We start from the raw sequence: 25,873 nt of genomic DNA on the forward strand, positions 1-25,873 counted from the left end.
GTAGTGAATGGTAATCATTTGGCGACCTTGTCGCTGTGACTAAATAAGAACAGTCAACCGTATATCATGCCTTCTTTTTTAGGACGTAAGGCGTAATTTGTTTGAGCAATATATCTCCGAAGACTTGATGTTGTCAAAAAGTTTATCGTGTGCATACATAGCAACTTGCAAATACAGTGCTAAAGCATTTTTAGTTATTATACTTCTCCGTAGTACTAGTGTAGTTGTATAATTTCTAGTATACACTAAAACTTGCTTATAAATTTGAATAAGTATGCTAGGTTTTATGAAGGCGAAAAAAGGGGCTAATATTTACTAGACGCAATAATGAGCGTAGAGAGCAGGCTTTGAAACCTCCTCCATCGGTGGAATGGAAGGTGAGGATCACGAAGAAGCAGGTGCGGCTAGACAAAATCACGTGAGACGATACGCATTCGCAGGCAGCTTATAGAAACTTGGGAACTGAAACGATTACTTGCCAAGCTCAGAATGGCCGGCGATCCAGCCTTGACGACAATTACTCGCCCCTGGATTTACTCCCTTCTAATTGCCCCGTCGTGGTCCACCACCCCGCTGCTGCCCTGCTGCTCCCATCTGCTGCTGCCGCCGCCGCCGGTAAAGTCTTCTCGGGGCCGGGCAACATGAGGCTCCGGCGAGGGCCGCCGTTGGTCAAAATGGCCCTAGCCGTCTTAGCCGCCGTGCTCGCTTCCATGGCGCCCGCCGTGCCTCGAGGTCGCTGCGACGACGCTGCGAGGGCCGTGGTGGCCAGAAGCAGCACCTTCGTTAACCGGAAGGGCGGCGCCGACTTCACATCCGTCCAGGACGCCGTCGACTCTGTCCCGTTCGGCAACGGCCAGTGGATCCGAGTTCACGCCGCCGCCGGCGTGTACAAGTAAGTAATCCATGCAGTGCGTCACTTGCTGCATTGTGTAGTTCGATCGAGTGCAACTTGTATTGTTCAGACTTCAGAGTATGGATGGATCTCGACCCTGCGCTTGAATGAAGAGCGTGAAAGATTTTAGTTTTAGTGTCTCCAATCCAGATTCACTCCATTTCCCCGCCCAACTTTCTGTTACTTATCTCGCTCGTCTAAGAAGATTTCTCAACAGGCGGTTTCAGGCACAGATGCACAGTAATGGAGTAGTAGTGGAGCTAATTTTGTGTCTGTTTTTTTGTTGGTCACGATGCATGATGCACCAAGTGAGAAGGTGATGATACCGCAGAACAAGAGCTTCATCCTGCTGGAAGGCGAGGGGTGGCAGCAGACGTCGATCGAGTGGGCGGACCACGCCGGGGGGGACTCGAGCACCGCCGCCTCTCGCCGACGTTCGCCGCCTACTCAGCCGACTTCATGGCCCGTGATATCACCTTCAAGAACACGTACAACGGGGCCGGGACGATGATCGCGCCGGCGGTGGCGGCGCTGGTGGCGGGCGACCGGTCGTCCTTCTACCCGTGCGGCTTTGTGAGCGTGCAGGAAGGTTTTCATTTTCGGAAATTAAAATTTATCGGGTCACACATAAAGAGGATAGATAGGATATATCGAAAATATTGGACCAAATTCAAATAAAATTTAATTTGAATTTAAGTAAATTTAAATAAATTTAAATAAAATTTGTAAAAAAAAATAGATATTTTTTATCGACACCTACAGATAAAAAGGATATATCGGAAATATCGAGAGATTTCGGCCGATAAAGGAAACCATGTGCAGGACACGCTGAGCGACATCGAGGGGCGGCACTACTACGAGGGCTGCTACATAGAGGGCGCCATGGACTTCATCTTCGGCAACGGCCAGTCCATCTTCCAGGGGTGCGAGATATGGACGGCCCGGACGCCGGTGTGGCCCGGCTTCATCACGGCACAGGGCCGGATGAGCGAGGCGGACTCGAGCGGCTTCGTCTTCAAGGGGTGCACGGTGAGGGGCGTCACGCCGGCGTACCTGGGACACGCGTGGCGCCGCTACGCCAGGGTCATCTTCTTCCAGACGGACATGTCCGGCGTCGTCGTCAGCCAGGGGTGGGACGCGTGGAGCTACAAGGGCACAGAGTGAGTGGTCGTCTGGTTCATCTGTCTGTCTATCCGAGAGCCCTGCTGCTTGGCATTTTGCCAATCTGACTGACTGGTTAAATCTAATATAATCTGCAAACAGGGGCACGCTGACCATGGTGGAGGAAGGGTGCACGGGGCAGGGGTCCAGCCGGACGGGCCGGGTGCCATGGACCAAGGACCTGAGCGGCGACGACCTCGCCAAGTTCGTCGACCTCTCCTACGTCTCTGCCGACGGCTGGCTCGACGCGCAGCCACGCTAGATTATTAGGTACTTGTTGAGTTGTGCCATGCACACACACAGGCAATGAAAATGATTACAGGCGTCCTTTGACGATCTGTTGCGTACAAGGCGGAGGAAATTTGGATGGAAAAAAAAAAAGGATGGTTTATGCAACCATCACAAATGGTGCGTCATGCGTGCATGTAGAAATGCAATTATCAACGAAAAAATCAGAGGGCTAGTATAAGAGATTTCATTTGAAGGGAAACTATTCTGGGGTGAAACAATAATGGAAGCATCCTTTCCAATACAATATGGCCTAACGGTTCATGGCAGGACAAAAATCAGGACTTGAATTTGCAGCTCAATACAAAAGACACAATCTAGTGCTGACTAGTGATGTTCCTCTTCCTCTCTCCCCTCTAGTTTCATCAACAATCACAACTTCGGCCTTTTTTGCAACTGCTCGATTTATGAAGTGTACAGACATACTTTATGCCTTGCACAGAATGGCTCTATCTCACTTGGTGTACAGGACATCCTCCCATGGGTGACGGTAGAGCGGCTGCTTAAGCCTCTTCTGGTCGAAGGTGTGCCTGCGAATCAAAGTAGCACATTTTTTTTCAGAAAAGTGACTAGTTGCAAAACAAATGGTCAAACTAGGAAAATATGTAAGTGCAACATAAGACCCAAACATTACAATCATTGCATAGCATAACCAAAGAGAAGCCAATTAACAACAGAATAGGACTCACCCGATCAGGCCAATTGAACGTGCAAGCACAAAGAGCCCATTAAGATAACCAATTTCCACAATCTCATCGATCTCCTGTTTGGTGAACATTCCACTTCCAGACAGAAGATCCAAGAAAAGTGACCCGATCGCACCATCGACATTCAGGACCAAATTGTTGGCTTTTGACAAGGTGTAGGTCTCAACCTGAGAGGCGTATTCCATGTACTTGACTGAAGGGAAATGTGTGTGAGCATATTTTTGTAGAAGCTGCACACGCTTATCCCTGTTGTCTCTGCTCTTAATCCTAATTGACACAGGCGAGTGAATTTTCTGTCTCACAAAACTATTTTCAAGTGCAAAGATTTTTTTTATGATTGACTCATGAAAAGGCTGTGTGTGCTATACCTGTGACCAATCCCAGGCACACGGATTCCCTTCTTTTTCATGCCTTCAACAAACTCGTATGGCGTGAGGTTCTGCAACCAATTGATAGACCCATTACAGTGATTAAACGATCTAAGAAACATGGAGATGCTAAAAACATAAAGGAGAATCTAAGTTGGCTCACCCTATCATATGCATCTTTGAAGTATCGGGCCGCATCATCAATTGCTCCACCGAAACGGGGACCAATTGTCAATAATCCTGTGATAATAAAACTCCGTTTCAATGTTTCAGCCGTAAATATTGGTAATCTATGCAAAGGGTAGAAGTTTTGCATGTAGAAATCAAATAGCTCACCGGACACCAAGCTGGAAACAAGGTCCTTTCCAGCCCTAGCAGTAACTATAGAGTTATGAGCACCAGATACACAGGGACCATGGTCGGCACAAAGCATGATGCATATCTATGAGGCGCATGAAAAAAAATAGATTAAATGAACTCAGGATAGAAAACCATTGTTAGTCAGAATAATCAACAGCTACTACAGCCTGAACTCTGTAAAGAAGATATGGTATCAATGTCAGTATATCATATATACCCTAACTTACCTCAATAAACTGAGTGCAATAGCGAGGAAGGCTGCGCTTGAACCACAAAAGAGAGATAACATCACCAACTCCATAACCCTGTTCAACAATTGTAGACATAGGGACACCAGCATAGCATGGTTCCTCACCTGCATCACAAGCATGCACCCAATATTACTTCCTCAGCTCTGAGAGAGGGGGGAGACACATACAGATGAAAAAAAAACAGAGCATAAATAGAATAACATGGCACCAGCAACCTAACCTCTGTCATCAGAGATAGTGGAGATGATGTGGGTAGGAGCTCGGACCTTCCCACTCTTGATTGCGGTTTTAAGGTCCTCAGGAATGGACGGAGGTGTAAATTCAGTCACAGGAGAAATTTTTCCTTCCTCAACCTGTCAAATATATTTGAGCCTCAGAAACTTGATTCCCATACATTAGATTATTCAATACTAATGCTTAAAAGACAACAATGTAGCAAAACTCATCAACATACCAGTTTGTCAAATGCCTCCTTAATTGCACTTTCTAGAGCTTCATATGAAGTAGGCACAATTGCACCAGCTTCCCTTAGTGCCTGATTCTTAGCTTGTGCTGATTCCAACTCACCACCACTCTTGGCACCCTGTTCGTCCCAAGAAAAAAAGATCTCTGGATAGTAAATACACCATTCTTCTGACAGAAACCCAGAGGAGGGGGGGGGGGGTCCAAGAAATTTTCCAAAACTTACAGCATGGCCAAACTGCACTTCTGATTTGAATAGACGTGCACATGTCCCACTAACCCATGCAACGACTGGTTTCTGAACCTTTCCTTGTTTCAATGCTTCGACAAGTGAATACTCGTCTTTTCCACCAAGCTCCCCAAGAACAACCATCATTTTAACCTGAAACCAACAAACATGGAATACAACAAGTTAGTACACCAATGCTCCAGGCTTCAGTTACAAATTGTAAACGTTGAACATCATGTTGAAAGCTTTCTTATGCTGAACAACCATTAAGTCATAAGATTTTATTTGTCGAATAAAAGGTGTGTAAGAGTATGGTACAGGAGTAGTCTTAATATATTATTAGAGTGTACATGCCATCACAGACAATTCACCATAAAGGTAAACAAAGAATATGCATATGCATAACACTACAAGAAACTAACTATTTTTCACATATGGATCTAATAACCAGTGTCGATGTCAAACCTGTGGTATGTTATTAAAACGCAGAATGTGGTCTGACAGAGTTGATCCAGGGAAAACATCCCCTCCAATTGCAATTCCTGACCATTGAAAATAATAGTTAGTACAGATTCATCTGTGTGCGCTGAAAATATAAAATATTCACATAGCTGTGTTACCTTCATAAATACCATCGGTCACTCTGGCAATGGTGTTGTACATCTCATTTGACATGCCACCCTGAGGATGTAAATGGAATGTTAGTTTGTCATGGCCTATTTGGCGTTTGGGATGCATATGATCATCCAAAACTACACTCAGAATATACTCATGCAAATGAACAAAAACTAGCCAATGAGTGAGCAATAGAAGAAACAGAAATTCAGCAATTCAACCTAAAAACTAATTGCATATGCATTTATATTTCCATATTCTAGCTAAACATAGCAGGTCCCAAGCCCTGGTAAAGGAGGAGGGTTGTGATAGGCGTGGCGAACCAACGTTAAATCTAGCCATTCTAATGGAGATGAAACCCGAAAGAAAACCGTTGGGGCGTAACCCTCTTAGCGACGCGCCATATCGGAAACCGGGTATGGTGTTAAATGAGCAAGGGCCGGGTCGTCACCCCCGTGACGCGCCGTGTCGCGATCTGGACACGGTGTCAAGTGAGCAAGGATCGGGTCGTCGCATCCTTAGTGGCGCACTACATCGGCGCCCGGGTGTAGTGAAAAATGAGCAAGGGTCTTCACATCTGAGTCGACGGGTGCGAAGGGTAAGGAAGTTAGTCGAACCAACTAGGATCCGTTTAGGTAGTTAGGAATGTAGGGTCGCTTACAGGTAAGTTAAGAGAATTAGTTGATACCGCGACTAGGAGGCGTGTAAATATATTATGCGTTCAAGAGACTAAATAGAATGGTCAAAAGGTGAAGGAGGTGGACAATACAGGTTTCAAGCTTTGGTACACAGGGACAGTCGCGAATAGAAATGGAGTAGAAGTTTTGATTGATAAGAGCCTCAAGAATAGTGTGGTGGGAGTGAGAAGGCAAGGAGATAGGATTATCTTAATCAAGCTTGTCATTGGTAATATGGTCTTGAACGTAATTAGTGCGTATGCCCCCTAAGTAGGCCTCGATGAGAGTGCTAAGAGACAGTTCTAGGAAGACTTAGATGGTCTGATTAGAGCTGTACCTAGTAGTGAGAAGCTTTTTATAGGAGGAGATCTTAATGGGCATGTAGGTACTACAAGCGCAGGTTTTTGAGGCAGTTCATGGAGGTTTTAGGTATGGTAGTAGGAATCAGGAGGGGGAGGAAGTTCTGGACTTCGCGGTAGCTTTTGACCTGATGATAGCCAACACTTTCTTTAGAAAGAGAGAATCTCATCTAGTGACCTTCAGTAGCGGACAACACTCTAGCCAGATTGACTTTGTCCTCGCAAGAAGAAAGGACAAACGAGCATGCTTGGGTTGCAAGGTGATACCAGGGGAGTGTGTTGTTTCTCAACATAAGCTTTTGGTGATAGACTTTTGTTTTCAGGTGCGTGTCCATAGGGATAAACAAGCTAAAATTGAAAGAACAAAGTGGTGGAAACTGAAAGGAAGAGACGTCAGAGGTATTCATGAAAAGGGTTATCAAAGAAGGCTCTTGGAAGGAAGAAGAGAACATAAACAACATGTGGGAGAAGATGGCAACCAACATCCGGAAGGTGGCCTCAGAGGTGTGTGGAGTAACCAAAGTAAGTAGAGGCGAGGCTAAAGATACTTGGTGGTGGAACAAGGAAGTCCAAAGGGCTATTAAGGAGAAGAAAGAATGCTATAGACGCTTGTACCATGACAGGAGTGTGGACAACATAGAGAAGTACAAGGTGGTAAAGAAGACTGTAAAGCGAGCTGTAAGTGTGGCAAAGGGTAGAGCGTACGAGGATCTTTACCAACATTTGGGTACGAAGGAAGGAGAGAAGGACATTTATAGAATGGCTAGGGTTCGTGAGAGAAAGATAAGGGACTTCAACTAAGTTAAGTGCATTAAGGATGAAAGAGAGCATCTCTTGGTGAAGAAGGATGAGATCCTGACATCGATGGCAAGAGTATTTTGACCAATTGTTCAATGGTGAGAATACGAACACAACCTTTCAGTTGGATGACTCTTTTGATGACACCAATAGGCGTTTTGTGCGGAGAATCCAAGAATCTGAGGTCAGAGAGGCGTTGAAAAGGATGAAAGGAGGTAAGGCGATGGGACCGGATGGTATCCCAATTGAGGTGTGGAGATGCCTCGAGGACATAGCTATAGTATAGCTAACCAAGTTGTTCAACCATATTTTTCGATCGAACAAGATGCCTGACGAGTGGAGGAGAAGTATATTGATACCAATCTACAAGAATAAAGTGGATATTCAAAGTTGTACTAATTACCAGAGAATTAAGTTGATGAGCCATACTATGAAGCTATGGAAGAGAGTTATCGAGCATCGCATGAGAGCAATAACGTGGATCTCTATGAACCAATTTGGTTTCATGCCCGGTAGGTCAACCATGAAAGCAATTTTCTTAATAAGACAAGTTATGAAGCGGTATAGGGACAAGAAGAAGGACCTACACATGGTTTTTATTGACTTGGAGAAGGCTTATATGACAAAATACCAAGGAATGTTATGTGGTGGGCTTTGGACAAACATAAAGTCCCAACGAAGTACGTCGGTCTCATTAAGGACATGTACAACAATGTTGTGACTAGTGTTCGAACAAGTGATAGAGACACGGATGACTTCCCGATTAGGATAGGACTACATCAAGGGTCAGCTTTGAGCCCTTATCTGTTTGCCTTGGTGATGGATGAGGTCACAAGGGACATACAAGGGGACATCCCTTGGTGTATGCTTTTCGCGGACGATGTAGTGCTAGTTGATGAAAGTCGAACAGGAGTTAATCAGAAAGTGGAGTTATGGCGGAAGACTTTGGAGTCCAAAGGTTTTAGACTCAGTAGAACTAAAACTGAGTATATGAGATGTGACTTCGACACTACACTCGGGAGGAGGAAGATATTAGTTTGGAAGGTCAAGTAGTGCCTAGGAAGGATACATTTTGATATTTAGGATCAATGCTACACAGAGACGGGGATATTGATGAAGATGTTAGCCATAGAATCAAAGCAGGGTGGATGAAGTGGCGCCAAGCATCTGGTGTTCTATGTGACAAAAGGGTACCATAGAAGCTAAAAGGTAAGTTTTATAGGACGACGATTAAACCTGCTATGTTGTATAGTGCAGAATGTTGGCCTACGAAAAGACGACATGTTCAACAGATAAGTGTCGCGGAAATGCGTATGTTGCGTTGGATTTGCGGTCATACAAGAAGAGATCGAGTTCGGAACGATGATATACGTGATAGATTAGAGGTAGCACCAATTGAAGAAAAGCTTGTTCAACACCGGTTGAGATGGTTTGGACATATCCAACGGAGACCTCCAGAGGCACTCGTGCGTAGTAGTGGAATCCTAAGCCAGGATAGTAACGTGAAGAGAGGCAGAGGAAAACCGAAGTTGACTCGGGTAGAGACAATAAAAAGAGACTTGAAATGATGGAATATACCCAAAGACTTAGCCTTAGATAGGAGTGCTTGGAAAACAGTTATTCACGTGCCTGAACCTTGATTGCTTCTGCTGGGTTTCAACTCTAGCCTACCCCAACTTGTTTGGGACTTAAAGGCTTTGTTGTTGTTGTTGTTGTTGTTGTTGTTGTTATTCTAGCTAAACATAAATCCAAGGCTCATGCTCTTGCTGTTGTATGTAGACAAGCAAACCAAATAAACAAAGAATGGTACGAAGGCAATACCGATTTAGACACAAAACCAACAGATCCAGGCCTGTAAAGCTTGCACTGAATTATGTTGTCAATGGTTCCAGCGGTATCACCAATCTTGAAAGCACCAGCTTGAATTCCTCCAACTGTTGCAGGTCCAATGATGACCTTCAAACAATATTAAAACTGTTTACCAAAAATAAGGGACAATATGCAGGTGACAAGACATGGAGTGTGCCAATAGCAATATCTGGGATGAACCAGAAGCAATTTTTTTTTATAAACTTGTCTAGAAGGATATAATCCTTCATTGATATGAAGCTGTACTGTTTAGATGATAACTTGTAAATGAATCATCTGGTCTGAAAAAAACAGTTTGTTAAGCTTAGTCCTTACCTTGTTATTAGCACGTGCATAACTAATTAGCTGCTTTGCATCTGATTCAGGAACACCCTCAGCGATAATGGCTACAACCCTTATTGTTGGCTGCTTCAAAGCTGACATTGAAGAGGCAGCAGCACTGCAAAACCCTCAAATATAGTTAACATGTAGTTACTCAAGACCATGCGCTGTTTCGCAAAAGAATAATTGAAATAATAGCTAACCTCCGGAAGGATGCAAAGTTGATAAATACATCAGCTGTTGGGTGTGCATTGCAGGCAGCTTCAATTCTACAAAAGATACACAAGTAAATACCAAGTTGTGCTAGCAATAGCATAGTCATCACCAAAGATAGAACAATTTTCTTGCCCAATGAAATGGCGGATACAAGGACCTACAGAACTTACGTAGGATGAACTGGAATAGCAATTTCCTCTTGTCCAAAGAAAAGTTTCTGAAAACCGTCAGAACCAGGATTGATTATTCCAGCAACAGAAGGTGTTTCTCTCCCTATAAAGGAACACAAAGTCGGTAAGGAATAAGTAAGTCAGGAATGCCATTCAACCATGTTAACCAAGAATGAAGAGTTGATGTGTACCACAGAGGAAGTCAAAATCAAGCATCCGTTGGATGGGAAGTTGCTTGTAGTTGTAGAATAGTGCTTGGGTAGTTTTCGAAAAAAGTTGGCCAGTCGCCATGATTTGCTCCACCTGTAAAAAAAATGAATTATAGAATATGCTAAACAGAAAAGTTAGCGGGCAGACAATACAAAATCATAATTAATATTACTTCTGACAGTCCTTGTACATAAATTCCAGTGAGCTACCAGAACCAAACTAATAGTGGGCTATCATAAATCCATCCCATTGCAATGAACAGCTACAAGATGAATCTCAAATGCGAGAAAATACAAAAACTAAAAGCTCTATAGCTAACTTACGTTAATTTCTTTGAATTCTTTTGCAGTAATCAATCATGCAGTATAGCTAATTCTACTTCTCATATCTCATAACCAGGTAGGTAAGGAATCTTTTACAATGATCTCAAACAAAGAATTACAGGCATAATTTATAGCGAACACAAAAAAAATGAATTTACAGTCCTAAACTATAAACACTAATGCAAGGCGAATTAAATCCTATTATAATATGACCACATCAAGAAAATAGTCAAATACAAAAGCATGAACAGGACACTCAGGGTGCGTTTGGCAGGGCTCCGGATTCTTGCAGAAATGTTTCAAATTCAGATTCTCTTAAGAAACGTTTCTGATGATGAATCGGAATCACTCTAGGAAATCATTTGGCTGGTAGATTCAGATTCTCTTAAATAAAAATATGTTCAAAAAAATTCTAAACTTTTTGTGGATGAAGAACAATTTAAATACAAAGCATTTTAACTTGTTGCACTAAAAAAATAAGTGAAAAAAAGAACAAAAAAAGTAGGAAGCAATGAGATGAGAATCAATGCGAAACCAGCTTCCAACTGTTTCATGTGTATCAGCGTATGTAGAAATGGGTGAAACGTTTCAGTTCCGAATCACTTGCGGGAAAGACCGTTTGGAAGTGATTCACCCGATTCTCACAAGAAACTGAAGCGTTTCTTCTATCCAAACGCACCCCAGGTCCAGGTGTGAGACTTACACCAAATAAAACAGGAAGTTCGGCAACCCGCATAATACTGCTCAATATTCAGAAGCATACCATAAAGGAGCTGAAATCAAAGCAGAAAATCGGATCTCAAGTACAACATACAGAATACAGCTCAACATCCAAAAGTATACCATAAAGGAGCCAAAATCGAAGCAGAAAATCAGATCTCAAGTACAACAGACCAGCACATTGCATTGGCATCATTGCCCAACTACTTCCATCATTCTTCAATGACAAAATCGAGCAAGTTATAGGGTACAACATCCAAGTCGTCCAAACCTCTTTGTTTCTCTAGCATCCTAGTCCAATATTGGTAAGGCTACTATTCCTGCTGTCCAAATCTGTTTTGTTTTTTTTCCTAATAACATACGAGTCATTGAATTCACCCATTCCTACAAGATCATGGACATCACTTGCAAACGAGTTAAACGATCATTAACAACAGACTAAGCCAGAATGAATATCGAAGTTAACTTCCCGAACACGACAAACTTAAACCCTCGCTAATTGTCGCTGCCAAAGCCACCAAACCCAACACTACCGGACCGCTAGGTTCCCTCAGATCCCTACAAAAACAGCACTCGGAAGTCCGAATCACCAGTATCCAACAAAACCCCACGACCCCTTGCACCACCGGGCAGCAATCGGACCAAACTCGCGCTATGGGATCACTTCCCGGCCAAATTCAGATCACAAGCGGCATGCAGGCAGCCCATTCCCGCCCGAACACACTAAATCACACGCGAGGCGCGAGATCCACGAGCGATCCCGCCGACAGCGGCGCACGCGGATCCTCAGATCCGCGGCCCGGCGATCCGGGCCGCAGTGCGTTCGGCCTAATGCCGCAGAGAGCGAGAGCGGCAGCAGAAGCAGCGGGGGAGTGTGCATGCTGGGGTGTGGAAGCTGCGAACCTTACGGAGCGGGGCCGAAGCGAGGTGCGGCCGGAGGAGGTGGGGAGCGGGAGCGGGATTTCGCCGGGAGATCAGTGGTGCGTCGCTGGGACGGGCGGAGCAGAGCAGGGCGGAAGCAGAGGGATTTATAGTGGCGGGTGGAGAATGTGGGGCCGGTGAGGAGTAGGCGAGGCGAGCGACGCACTGCCCATCTACCCACGCCGCCGCGAGGACTGTCTGGACCGGGTCCATGAGCCGTAGGAATGGACTAGCCATTAGTACTTGGCACTCGGTATTTACTTGTCAAATGTACTTTTGTTTTAGCCAGCCACGTGTTTGAAAATGAGCATGCGGATTAAGGAATTTATCGTTTTCAAACTTGCAGCTGTATGTCTTTAGTGGCATATATATAAAAGGAGTTTGGCAATGGGATGGAATAAATAAAAGCAAACTCTAACACACGGTCGTGTGTTTGTGACATCGCGTGACCGCCGCTGGCATCGTCACCTTCGCCAGGAGGCAGGCTAGGGTTTAGCTGTCTCCTCGGCTATAGATCTCAGCGGCAGGTTGGCCCAGCAATGGGTGGCGGTGGGTGGGTGGGCAAGGTGGCAAAGTGGTGAAGCGGCGCTACCCGTGGTGGTGGAGGCGATGGTTTGGACGGAGCAGGAGCGGGGGTGTCTCGTCGGTGGCTGGTTGATGGAGGCGCTCGATTAGCGGAGGGCGGGGTCGACGGTCGGGGACGGAGGGCGGGCGGTGCGGCGAGGCGGCATGTCGCTGGTGGCGCAGGCGGTGGTGGGAGGCGACAACGGGCGAGGTCACGCGCTCACATGGGAGCACGAGCCGTCGCATGATAACTATCAAAATAAATGTTATGTGGCTTTTGACATGGTGCTAGTAGGTGTCTTCGATGTTCGGGTAAGGTTGTACAAGCACATGTACTCTCTCCGTCCTATAATACAATATATTACAGAGAAGTTAGTAGATGACAAGTAAAGAAGTAATACTTACCAAATTCGTGCTACTATTTAATGCAAAACGGGACTGCAAGGAGATCAGATTAATGGCTCGTTCCTTGAGCATTGCGATTATCTATGATATATATCAACTTTTGTGTTTACTCCAGCTGCTATACATACGTACATGATTCGATTTTATCAAACAATCCCTGAGTTGCCCGCAGCTTGCTGCAACTTGTTCATTCCTTATTCAGATCCTGTAGGGTTTTCAAGACAGTATGAGATTGATCACTCGATCATCAATGCAAGGACAAGGAGCTGAGTTTTAAGTTTTAATTTATTAGTGTGAAACACCGTACCTCTCTGCTTGGTCGTTCTTTAGTGCAGTGCACCACGAATAATCAGATCGACCAGAGGCTGATCTGGTGAATCGAAAATATACCAACGTGTGAGCCTTTCACGTAACAATAATGAGAAGAAATCGATGTGCCATACCCATACCAGACGAAGTGAAAGTGATGTTTATACTCCGTGATTAGGATTATGCTCGTGCATAGCAACAAGAACAGAGAATAACAACACGATAACTGAAGTAACATACGTCATATTGCTACGAAAACTTCATGTTTTCGTCATGGATACAACGATAGTTTTGCATTACTATTCCTCATTTTCTCCAGCTTTTCCAAATTCCTTGCTCTAAGGAACCCTAGCTCGGCCATCTTCCACAAGCTAATGTATCTCTATCTCTACAACTAAAAAGCATCAAAAGCAATTGTTTATCTAGCAGATCCATTTCCTTCCCAATAAGAAAAATCTTCTGACCATGAAAATACCCAATAAAAAAGATTCCAGCACCCATGAGACCCATCCGTCCCTCGATAAAAAAACTCTCGGCCATGGAAATACTCGATAAAAATACTCCCGAGCGTGGAATAGAATCGTCCGAACCCCTACAGGCCCCATCCGACGAACCGCCCTGCCCATGCTGCCGGGCGCCACGACACCGCACCATCCTCCTCGACCTGCCCTGACACCTCCACGTCCTCCAACTATCGACAACCCGCGACATTCTCATGGCATTTTTTTTTTCACGCCGCAATGCATGGGCATGATCCTACTGGGGTAAAACAAATGAACAAACCTCCATTAACCGTAGAGAGACCTTATGTTTACCATATTTTGACCCAGTAGTAGACACAATGATAGGTACATGTGTGATTGGTGCTTTGGGGAGATATTAATTTGTCTAGAATACCTTATAATTTATGATAAATTTTAAGGTCCCATTTGGTAGGACTCAAGCTTTGGCTTCTTTGTGGCTCCTTGCAAGAAGCCCTACCAAACGGCCATAAAACATAGCTCCGTGCAAAGAGACCAAAGGAGCCAAAGCCATTTTTGTGTAGAGGAGTTGGAGCCATAAAAAGTAGTTTCTCCTAGGTTCTCCTCACAAACCTAATGCAAATTATTACAAAACTACCATTAGAGCCGTTTTTATCAAATATTTTTAAAACAGCTTCAGCTTCGCTAGAGAAATCGCTTCACACGAAAAGCCACCGGAGCCTTTTTAGGAGAAGCTGGAGCCCTACAAACAAGCCTTGAATGCTTCAATACTTTATATTTCAACGCGAAAGGAGTACTAAATGTAAAACATGCCAGCTTGTGATCAAAACTGGGCGAGGGTGAAGCTAGAAGACACATATATGTTTGAGTCTTTGGGAAGCAGTAGTTCCAAATAGCTCCGTCGTGCGACATCCTCTCCTACTTCCATCCTAGTCAATGTAGTCACATATTGAACTGCATAGTCCGACAAGAGGCCATGTGGAGTAAGGCATTAACAAGTGTGTCTCTACAAGTAATAAAAGATATGCATTTTTTCAGCCTAGTTCAAAGCACTTGTGTTCTCAGCTTAGGCAGACGCAGTTATTGATTTCATCCTTCAGGAGGCCAACGATTGGGTAGCAGCGGGCATGTCGGCCCTGTCACCACTAGTTGCTCGGGGAGCAAGCTAGTCTAGCTCCTGCAGTCGCGAATTGGTTTTCAAAATGTAGAGCTACTAGTACGTTGCGCGCGCCATTGCGCGCGTCAACAGGCAGCTTAAGATGCAGCGCAGGATTCAACATTGACATAAACTTTCCCAAAATGAGCCCATTGACGCGCCCTGACATGACAAATACTCAGGCTCGTAGCACGAGCACATTGCATATGATTATATTACATTGATAGGTCTGATAAGTGCTGTAATGGTCCATTTTAACCGCATAGGTCCGGTCTGCAGATCTTACATAACAATTCACAACAGCTGCTAGCTTTATGCATCTGGGTGCAGGCAAAGCAGTGACGGTAGCGCTGATGTAATTACGCAACAGGAGCTAATGTCTGCTATATGTACATATGCTAAGCTGCCTATGCAGGAAAGGGAGCGCGCCATCGCGCGCATGTTCAGGCATATGGAAAATTTTCAATATGAAGTCTGACGGTGTTGCAAATATAGATTATGGGATTATTTGCGATTCAATCTGATGTTCAAAATGTAAGGAGAGGTATATATTGATACTATATATAAGATACATATGCAATTCATGTGGTAGATCATGAAGGTGGAGGAATATTACACAGTCATATAGTATTAGTTGATGCTAAACATCCTTAAATGCATGGATTGATATATGCGTGGTCGCAGCGCATTGTCCTTCCAAAACTTCAGTGCATATGAGATGTTATTTCTGATGAGTTCAGAACTGCGAGCATTGGAGTGATCCGCGACATAAAGGGAGGTCTAACATGTCAAGGCAACCGGAATAATGCATGTCAGGTACATATAAGAGATTGTAGCCATGACACCTTCAAAAAGGAGGTCAAGAGCCGCTAAATAAGAATCTGGAAAAGAAACATATAGAAACAATAAGGTGGGCAGAGAAGGTAACCTTGAACAGCACAATATAATAAGGGTAATGAGTAAACTAAGTCCCTATCTTTGGAGAGCTGTAATCGGTGCAATTTAAAGAACTAAGGAGCAGGAATATATGTGGATCATGGCATGAAGTGACAATATGAGGACACGCCTCTAAGCACTTCAGGAAAATACAACACAAAGACATCAGAAGTGCAGGAATCCTCATCAATGTGAGATAGAACTAAATAAACAATTATCTCAAATAGAACCTCACCTGGTTGTCGAAGCAGCAGGCACGCATGCTGAATTCAAAGGTATTGTTGAAGTAACCTGCACGAACTTCAGTTTTAGAAAAACTATAAGCAATACCATATATGTGTAGGTCATCTGAAATTAGAACTATAAAAAGAGGTTGTCACGTTTCATCTGGCTAGTCTACCCTGTATGACTGGGTGACATAGTGACAAAAAATACTTGTTCCCAACTCATTTCAGCACAACATTCAGTATGATTCCATAGGCTTCCCCTGTTTCCATTTCTATGACATCCTTGCTTTTATCTTCAAAAGAGTTTTGGCTGAAACCAAAAATAAGAAAAATGGGACTTCATGGCAACTACAGAAAGCAGACATTATTTCTTCAATCTGTCAATCTGCTGGGCTATTTTTAAACTATGCGGAAATTTCAGTTTGAGACAGACAGGGAAAGAACTTGACACAGTAGAGGAAGACACTTAAAAAAGAAGAAAGACAATATGTCGCAACTAGAGCATGTCATTAGTTAAGACCGAACATAAAGGTATAATCATGATAAACAGCAGCATGGTATGGTTTGCATATTCATCTGTGAAATCAGCAGTGGGAAGCCGCAAATAGGAGAGAAAAAGCAACCAAGGCCGTACAAGGACTATAAGTCAAGGGGAAAAGCAAAATTGAAAGCAACTTGCATCTCCGGTACTGACAAACGAAACTGAAAATAAATGGTCTGTAACTCCGTATCCATCACAGTTCACAGATCGCATGAAACCTGAGTTGTGCTAATCTCTATCTTCATCAATAAGTAACCGAAATGAATAAAAAAACAGTTTAGAAGCATTCCAGAGTCAAGCTCTTCACCTGTCCATTCAGTTTGAATGCACGCTGAGCCCTTTTTCATATCTTACTTGCTATCTGATTGAATGCACGTAAGGAAAATAGAGGGGCAGTCAACAGGGTTTAGGCTGTGTGCCTGCAACAATAATAAGAGAGAATGGATGGAAATCACAGGAGCAAAGAACATTTCGATGTCAGCTAGACTTAATAACTACAAAAGGAAATACAACCACTGGATATATCTTTAACCTTGACATCCCCCTTCCCTAAATTTCTTTTGTTGACCACGTCGGTTGTTAATAAGATAGAAATCAAGAGAGCAGAACATATGAACCTAAATACATAAGGCACTATACTGTGATGCGTGGTTTTTTCAACAAAGCTAAGCAGTGCTGGGCATTTGTAACAAAACAACCTATGCGGGGAAATCTCAAACCCAAGAGGCATGTTTTTCCCATTTTTTTTACATTTATCCATAGTCTAACTAAAGGGGGAGTAGAAAGGGATGGCATCCAATAAACTAATAACCTCTAATCAAGTGCAAAATATTTCATCGTTATTGTCCATATTGGATTAAATAAAGTTGACAGTTCAAATACATAGTTACATAACTAAATCTCGTTGCAAATTGCAGAATAACATTACGGCAGTCAAAATTGGAATTTTCAATATCACAATGGAATACACGATGCAAAAATGAAAATAAGTTATGAACAGCAAAATAAGCTATGAACTGAAGCAGAACGGATTATTTTCAAACAAAGGATATAAACTCTTGAAGCCACACGCTAGATAGGAAGATGCAGAATATATCTGTAAGACAGAAATAATGAACTAAACAAGAGGATGCACAGTTGCATTTTTTGACAAAGCAATTCATATAACAGCATCACACAATGTGTAGGTGCATCATTGCTGACTGCTGCTAGGAAAAAAACTAAAGATTAGATCAGATTACGCTTCCAAAGAATCTTAGCATGCATAAATTTCTTATAGCCCCTGGTCACCATATATTGTCAAGAATTCCTAGCATATACAATAGTAATTTACACATCTTGCAAAACTTTTGGGTCACCAAAAAATATTAGGCCACACACCAACAGGAAAATAGAAGCATTCTTCACACACCAACACGACAATAGATTTGGCCAAATTTTTTTTGAATCAAACTGAAAGCTATAGATAATGACTGTAATTTAACAATAGCTTACAATTCAACCACCAATCAGTACAGATGCAAACCGATTCCGTGCACATTCCCCTGGTCCAACTGGTCGCTGATTGCCACTGCACATGGGATAGCTGTGTAGATCATCAGACCCTTAGATGGTTGGGCAAGTAACTTAAAAAAATTATACTCATATAAGGATGACTAACTACTAAGCTTAGGGCCATTACCAAAATGGACATCAAGCTGAGTTGTCTAAAAAAACTCCAACGATGCAGCACCTGGTTACAAAATCCAAAAGGACTCTGGAAGAGGGAAGAAAAAAACAGAGTACCAAAGCATGAACATTAAATTGGAACAACAATATAGGACAGATTACTAATAAAGTAAAAGGCAAGTATTGGTAGACGCAAAAAACAATAGGTACTTCCTTCTTCCATCTAAAATTAATTAAGAACTATATTATAAAAGGAGCACCATTATTCTGAGACAACATCATACCTTTTATGGAGAAGGGGGGCTGCAAGAACATGCTAGCAATAGTGTTTACACATATGCCTGCGACAAATGAAGCAGAGGATAAAGGAAACTATCTCATTGGTCTCCAAGATATTTGTTTCCAGCATCCTTGCCATTGACATGTGAAAAAAAAGGAAAATGGCAATAGCATGGAAATATGGTCAGGCTTTCAGAAAAAAGATATTTGTTTCTAGCATCATTGGCATTAACATATGGTCAACAAAAAAGGCTACGCGGAAACAAATTTCATAAGGAAATCGTAAACTCTATTTCATGAGCTAAGATGACTCACATCCAGATATGAGCTAAGATGAGTAACAATCGAGAACCAGTATTTTTGCAACATCTGAAAAAACCAAATATGCTAGAACTTAGATGGCAAATCAAATCTGCGTGAAATTGCTAGTCTGGGCATGATAGTATATATATCTCAAAATAGCAGAAAATGTTAGTTTACAAAATCTTACAGAAGGATCCTCCGGTTTTGTAGCGATCAAGAAATATGGTGTGGGCACTTGTAGTGGAGCAACAAATTGGGAGGCTGCTTTTGTGGCTGCCATCCTGCTGTTGCACCCTGCATACTGGAAAAATGGAAAACGAAGCGCAAAGCTGAAAATGCAAACATTTCTATTCAATTATTTGCATAGAAAATAACATGGTGAAATGAAATACATACTGAAGCAGTTGAGTTTATTTTTTCGGAGGCTGCTGTGATGGTGGCGGATGCTGGATTCCTGGGAAGCCGCTGTTGTTGTCTCTAAGTAAAAGGGATGGTTTAGAATGTAGCACATCTTAATTGAGTGGCCTTTAGGCTCAACCGCTCAAGCACAAACTAAAAGGATAAAAGCCGGGGAAGGACACTGTGTTCTAGCAAACATCAAGGGCTGCTGCTAATCGAGTACAACTAATTATGTCCAGGTTGTTAATTCCAAATGGGTTCTTCATTCTCTTTAGCTAAAACTGGACATATATATTCTAGGAAAAGTACGGTTGTTCACTACAATCTAAACACACGCAGTGCAGTGCAACTTAATATTCATATAGTTTCGGCATTCCAATTGTCTGTGATAATGTATATAACTAAAAACGGAGTGAGGTATAAATGGGGGAAGAACTTGTTAAGTCTTTGACGATGTGGTTTGAGATGGTAAGAGCAAGGGGGATTCTTCTCATCAGTCTGCGGCATAAAAAAATATGTTTGGTTTGAGAACCTGAAAATAGGGAAGGCTAGGGTGTTGTGTCAGCGTGTAATGATGCGTGGAGCGGGATTTGGACTAAAATCAGTGCATTGCATCAGGTGAACACTGAACAATTTCTTGCATTCTATTTTTTTCACAACACCTGGCAAATCTGCGATGAAAAGAATAGGCTACAAGAACTTGTTCGGTGTTCAACCGATGCTATGCACTGCTGTAGCTGCTCTGTGCTAATCAAAGGTTTGTGGAGTCTTTGATTGGCGACTGATTACAGACTGTAATATCAAACTTGATGGGGCTATGCTGTAGAGCAGAACAAATTGTAAAAACAATTAATGTTGGTGAGGGAATAACTTCCTGGAGAAATCCTGTAGGAAACTAACAATACTAATTCATATACAATCATTCGCGTTTGCATGTACTATGTAAACTCAATTTAAAAATTCTCACAAACCTGAGTCGGCTGTAAATGACTTGAAAAGAATATCCATGTTACAAAGGTGGATATAGCATTTTTGTCACAAAGATATATTCTAATAATACCTAAAGATCTAACTCTTTAGTCAAAAAAGGGCACAAAGCATTACCAAAGTGACGGCCAGCCTTCTGCCACCGATCCCTCTACCATAGTCTCTTCCAGAACCAGAACCATCAGGGATTTGGCTGAAAGCATCAACCACCCAATTAGATTGTTATTGTAGAACCAATATTTGATTAGCATTACACTGGCATAGTAAGAGCGACAGATCTATCAGTTGGCACCCAGTGCGGTCACAGAAAACAGGGTCGAAGGCATGGACCCTCGACTCGGGAACGTCGTCCCAGACCCGGGTTCGCGGGTTTATTTTGACCTGGCCGAGTAAAAGCTTCTAGCAAGTAGTGTACCATGTTCTTCGACCTCACTGACCTAGGAACTCTGTGAATATGGTCTAAATAGGGGGTGTCTAATCCAGTAGGTTACTCACCTATAAGTGAAGGGCGGATGTATCAATATAAGTGCTTTTATTTCAGTATCCTCGTCAACTTTATTATTTTCAGAAGCATCAACCGCCTAGCAAGCAGGCTGAGAAGGAACCGAATCAGAATTCAGAAACATATAAATGTCAAACTCATCATCCCACTCAGATTCCCCAGGCTGCAGTTTTAATGTACTGGATATCAGCTCCCCAAAGTAAATAGGCAATTATAGTGGATATATGAAAATTCTAATGCACTTGCAATGGCCAATCTTGGCAAGATAAGGAGAGCCAAATAAGAGGTTGCCAATCTTACATATATCATAGATGAATCGCCAAGAAAACCACTCGCAGTGGGCATGACTCGTACACCATCTTCTCTAGCTTTTGACCTGCAGAATTGGTTCATCTCAGAACACTCGATTGCAGCTCGGAATAACTGGCGAAGACCTAGATCAGTGCCAATCTAAAAAAAGATATAAAAAAAGGGGGAAATGCCCACAATGTTCGCTGGCCAAACACCACGCACACACCTGAATAGTACGTGTTCCCCTTGCAACAAAAGGAGCGAATATATTGATATGTTCATCAGTGCATAATAGATAGAGAGATGGGGACGGAGATTAGGAGCAAGCACCTGTGTTCTTGAACGAATGGAATCAATCCCTCAAACTCCAAGAGCAGTTCGCAGTGCAGCGGCGGGCGTTAGTTAGGGTTTCGTGGAGCAGACGCGGACCGGCGAGAGCAGCCAGCGCCGTGGGGCAAGCACGCTGGCGGCCACCGGCGGTGGTTGCTAGCACCGCGCCGTGGCGGCGGACCGCCGCCGCCGGGGTTCACACGCGCCGCCGCGCCGCGCACCAAACCGGCGGGGCCGTCGCCCAGGCAGCGCCCCGCGCGGGGCGGCGCCCGGGCCCGGCAGGCACGCCGCGACGCCTGGGAGAGAGGGAGAGGGAGAGGGAGAGGGAGAAGGAGGGAGGAAGGGGCGGAGGCGGCGGCAGGGGTGGAGGCGCTACGGGGCGGGAGAGCGTCGGGGTCGGGAAGAACATAGAACTATCGGGAAGGAGGATCTGGAAGAAGAAATAGAAGTTGGAGTATTTATTTGGTTTTCTGATTTCGAACGAGAAGCCGAGAAGCAGGGTAGGAGCCAAAGAATCCAACAAGAAGCGTGAGCAGCCGCTTCAGGAGGAATTGGCTTCAAAAAATCGGGGCCGTCCATCACAAGATCGAACGGCCGGAATTAATTGGAGCGACGTGGACGGTGTCTCCTTCTTGGAGTCACCGCGGGCTTGTATAGGTAAACTTTGAGTCTTTATCTATGTTGTGTTTCCCTCATGTTCAGCGTCACCAAATGTGGGCATCTCGCTCGTATGACAGTGATGCTTTGTAATCCTACTACCCGCTTAATGAAAGTACATGCATATGCGTGTTCGCGAAAAAAAAAATGAAGTGGTGATTTAACCGTGGCTCTCATAGATCGTCGTTACTTTGTGCAATCAATAAACACTTTCAGGATGGACGTGGTGCACTGTCGCCACCAACAAGTTAGGGGGTGTTTAGTTCACCCCAACTCCCAATTTTGACACTATGTAAAAAGAAGATTTCCCAGTCACATCAAACTTGCGGCACATGAATGGAGTATTAAATGTTGATGAAATCAAAAACTAATTGCACAGTTTGGTTGTATTTTGCGAGACGAACGTTTTAAGCCTAATTAGTCAACGATTGGACAATTATTATCAAATACAAATGAAACGCTACAGTGCGCAACAGTCTGCTACAGGAATCCAGCGCGCGCCAACTCTGGCCAACTAAACAAGGGCTTAGATGTTGCCACAATTGAAAAGCAGTCTAGTGACTTGCTTATTTAGGTTCAGAGAGTCAAGTCTCTACAGTAAAATTTGACTATTTTAGACAAACTAAACATGAAACTAACAACCCCATGTGCTTATAAAATTTTGGATTAGTACTTGAAAACATGGCATACTGCTTACTCACTATGTATAAGACATCTTCTGTTTTGTTAGGGCAACCTTTTGTTCAACAATAATTAGTCTATCAGTATATAACTTTTATATAATAAAACTAGAATATTATGTTCATATTTCAAAGTGCCTTTTATGTATAAAATTAGTATCACAAAAACTATATAAATAGAGTACAAAGTATTAACCAAACAAATACATCTGAGCGAACCACGTGTAACTTAGCTATTTATGTTACTTTTTGGTTATGTTGAAACCTACTTAAGTTTGAGTCCTCGCCTTGACATGGGTGATCGTAGGATCTCTGGTTAGCCTAGAGGGGGGTGAATAGGCATGTTAAAACAAAACTTGAACAAATATCAATTTTGACCCACGGCACTGCCGCATTGCAGCACTGCTGGGCCAGAACAGCGGCACTGCCACACCTGCAGATAAGTTCGAATCACAGTTCAAAATCTATGAATCGAAACTTAGATCGGAGAAATTACCGAGCTTCCTACAGGTGTATAGGTCATAGATCGACAACTAGAAGTGGTTGGAGTGGCACAAGTAAGTAGATGGACTACAAACCCTAGAAATTACATCAACAACAATATGAAATGGAAGTAAAGTAAATCAAGCACACGGTGACACAATGATTTATCCCGTGGTTTAGCTCACCACTAAGGCTTGCCTAAGTCCACGTTGTTGAGGTTAGCCACTAAGGCTTAGGACTTTGCAACCCTTTCTCGTTCTCAAGTCAATAGACTCAACTATTGAGATGAGGGGTGAGTTTACTAATTTCAAAAGATGATTACAAACCTCCCAGGGCTAGCACACAAGTTGGCAAGCTCCACGGGCTACGCTCTAGCCGGCTAGAAGCCAAGCTCTAAGAGTAACAAACATATCCGTCGACCAAAACGTGAACCAAGTGCTCTTTTGAGTTTGGAAAACAGTGGATCTGCTAATCGAGTTTGAAGCATTTTTCTCTCAATGATTGATGGGGAAATCAAAAGAAAAAGCTTAAGAGCTTTATGGCACTAATGGAGGAGAGAGAGAGTGAGCACTGAACAGCTTTTCGTCGCTCTGAAAGGCTGGGCGAGGAAGAAGACCGTTATGAGGGTGAGGAGGAGGTATAAATGCCTCCCCAGTCCCCAACGGTCATATAAGTCGCGACAGTGCCGCGGCTTATCTGCGGCACTGTCGCGTTGTGGCATAGCCGCGCTTCAGGTGCAGCACAGCTGTACCAAGCCAGACAGCAAAGGGTAAAGGAGAGTTGAACTGGCTGTCTTAGCTAAACTTTGAGGTCGCTTTTGTGTAAGATTGAGCACTTGGTTGCACATATTAGTATAAGCATTGTGTCCCTCTTTATAGTATGGCTTTTTCTATACTTAGGCCCTGTTCGGCTTACCTCATATTTGGCTTGTTCGGCTTCTTTTTTCAGCCGGAACAGTGTTTTTCTCTCACAACAATTCAGCCAGAACAGTGTTTTTCAGCCAAGTTTTAGACTAGCGAACGAGGCCTTAAATTCGAGAACATAAAATAAAATAAACCTCCTTTAAACTTAAAGTCGTCATCTTTTATAATTGGGGGCTCCCCCGTTATGTATAACATCCTCATTAGTGAATCTTCTGCTTGTCATCTCGATAAATTTTATTAATCCTCTAATTCCGTGGTTATTATCACTAAAACCTACAATTAAGACTTGATTGCACTTACAATGATCGTATTTTTTTAAATTTATTCCAAAATTTAATGATACTTGTTTTTTTAGTGATAGACGATTGCCTGTCGATATTAGGACACCTGTTTTTTGAAAAAGGTCCTACCTTGAGTCATGCGGATGATTGTACTATATTTTTTTTTTGGTGTGTGTGCCTGTGTGCGGTGGCGGAGCCAGAACCAAAACATAGGGGGGGGGCAATTTGCTAATTAAACACATAAGTAGATAGGTAGTAGAGAAATTAATCTTAGTAGTTACTGCTTATAATCAGGCCACAGTAAACAAAATACAGTTGACTGTGTGGTCTATCACTCAATCAGCCACTTATAGTATATATGATTTTAGTCTAGAAGCAAAAAAAAAAAAGAGGAATAATCAATAAGAAATCAGGCATACATGTATGGCTGTAAGAATGTAGCCTGTATGTAGAGCAACAAAGGGTAGATGCAGAGGAGTAGAAGACTGCTATGTGGGGGGACAGAGCTGAAGCTAGCTGCAGGTCGACGGCCGGCCGTCCAGGCCTCGCCGCCCCGCCGGCTCGCCGGTCACTCGCTGAGGCACTGACTTGGTGATTCGCCGCTCGCGGACGCAGAAGGTAGGATATGACGGGAGTTCCGAGCATTAGGTGCTGCTTCCTGCTGACCTATTGTGCCGGACGATTTGAGCTGATTGAATATGGGCTCCTTCAAAAATTCATGGAGGCAAGGGGGGCCATGGCCCTCTATGGCCCCAACGTGGCTCCACCAGTGCCTGTGTGGGGGTGGGGGGGGGGGGGTGGGTTTGTGGAAATCAAATATGTCAGAACTTGAGGGCACGAGTCCATTTGCCAGGCATCAGAAAATGGCTATTGTCCCTTCCATTGTTTTTTATTTTTTTAGATTGTTCCTTCCATTGTTGGAAGCGCGCTTGCCTTTGTGCGGCTAGGCAGACGTGTCTTAAGCAAAGTTCCTTTCTTCGTCTCAAAATATCTACTCATCTCATTTTAAGAGTCAAATATTTTTAATTTCATAGTTAACTAGATTTATAGAAAGGATGAGCATCCATCTTCTGATACATTTATTATAAAATATATTTTATTATTAATCTAGTAATACTTATTATACATAAGAAATATTATAATAATATTATAAATATAGTTTAATGGTTCGTTGCATTTATTTGAGATAGAAAGGAGCACGCGTCTTTCCTACGCCAGGCAGACAGCCACGAGATATTTTAAACTTTTAAGTCTTTTTAGTTTTTTATTATCAAAATAGCCTCACTATTTTTTTGAGTCTTTTGGTCGCGCCAACGTGCATGGCGCGACAAAATCATGTTGTCATGTCACATGCATTGGCGCGGTAGGACTACCACTTTGGACGATGATTTTCACGTGAAAATTCTTGTCACGACACTCACAGTGACACAATCAGTACTATTTTGTCGCGCCAACGGAAGTGGTGTGGCAAGGCTGAATCTTAGAACAAATTATATATTATTCATACAACGACGGAGGAAGATGTTTTTTATATGAAAATTGTAGGCTCAATG

At 43.2% G+C, this 25,873-nt stretch overlaps 1 protein-coding gene, 2 long non-coding RNA genes and 1 pseudogene across 3 annotated transcripts; 1 reads left to right on the forward strand and 3 right to left on the reverse strand.

Moving 5' to 3' along the window:
• Positions 1–554: 554 nt before the first annotated feature.
• On the forward strand, positions 555–2,430 carry LOC136455974 (probable pectinesterase 55; annotated as a pseudogene).
• Positions 2,431–2,514: 84 nt separating this feature from the next.
• LOC136455973 (ATP-citrate synthase beta chain protein 1) lies at positions 2,515–12,054 on the reverse strand. Its single transcript, XM_066455716.1, has 17 exons — positions 11,900–12,054; positions 9,935–10,046; positions 9,744–9,846; positions 9,561–9,626; positions 9,352–9,475; positions 8,989–9,123; positions 5,339–5,399; positions 5,184–5,260; positions 4,716–4,871; positions 4,482–4,610; positions 4,248–4,380; positions 4,004–4,131; positions 3,753–3,858; positions 3,580–3,656; positions 3,417–3,487; positions 3,031–3,315; positions 2,515–2,871 (listed from the first exon to the last, which is right to left on the reverse strand). The coding sequence occupies exons 2-17, from the start codon at positions 10,032–10,034 to the stop codon at positions 2,796–2,798; spliced, it is 1,827 nt and encodes a 608-aa protein (XP_066311813.1). The 5' UTR covers positions 10,035–10,046; positions 11,900–12,054; the 3' UTR covers positions 2,515–2,795.
• A 3,370-nt stretch (positions 12,055–15,424) lies between these two features.
• LOC136458158 (uncharacterized) lies at positions 15,425–18,301 on the reverse strand. Its single transcript, XR_010759918.1, has 5 exons — positions 18,219–18,301; positions 18,032–18,122; positions 16,845–16,956; positions 16,005–16,060; positions 15,425–15,714 (listed from the first exon to the last, which is right to left on the reverse strand). It is a non-coding gene; the product is annotated as an uncharacterized lncRNA (long non-coding RNA).
• A 676-nt stretch (positions 18,302–18,977) lies between these two features.
• Positions 18,978–21,039, reverse strand: LOC136458159 (uncharacterized). Its single transcript, XR_010759919.1, has 5 exons — positions 20,976–21,039; positions 20,669–20,766; positions 20,291–20,366; positions 19,184–19,264; positions 18,978–19,088 (listed from the first exon to the last, which is right to left on the reverse strand). It is a non-coding gene; the product is annotated as an uncharacterized lncRNA (long non-coding RNA).
• Between the last annotated feature and the right edge of the window lie 4,834 nt (positions 21,040–25,873).

This window comes from Miscanthus floridulus, chromosome 6 (assembly GCF_019320115.1).
Source record: "Miscanthus floridulus cultivar M001 chromosome 6, ASM1932011v1, whole genome shotgun sequence".
NCBI lineage: Eukaryota > Viridiplantae > Streptophyta > Magnoliopsida > Poales > Poaceae > Miscanthus > Miscanthus floridulus.

What these genes read in the sequence shown, in the direction of transcription:
- LOC136455973 (XM_066455716.1), bottom strand. Translation starts at nt 10,034, where the DNA reads ATGGCGACTGGCCAACTTTTTTCGAAAACTACCCAAGCACTATTCTAC. An exon ending in AACTTTGCATCCTTCCGGAG is followed by an intron (nt 9,476 to 9,560) that starts GTTAGCTATTAT and finishes AGGGTTTTGCAG; the next exon opens with TGCTGCTGCCTCTTCAATGT. An exon ending in AGGAGGCATTTGACAAACTG is followed by an intron (nt 4,381 to 4,481) that starts GTATGTTGATGA and finishes TATATTTGACAG; the next exon opens with GTTGAGGAAGGAAAAATTTC.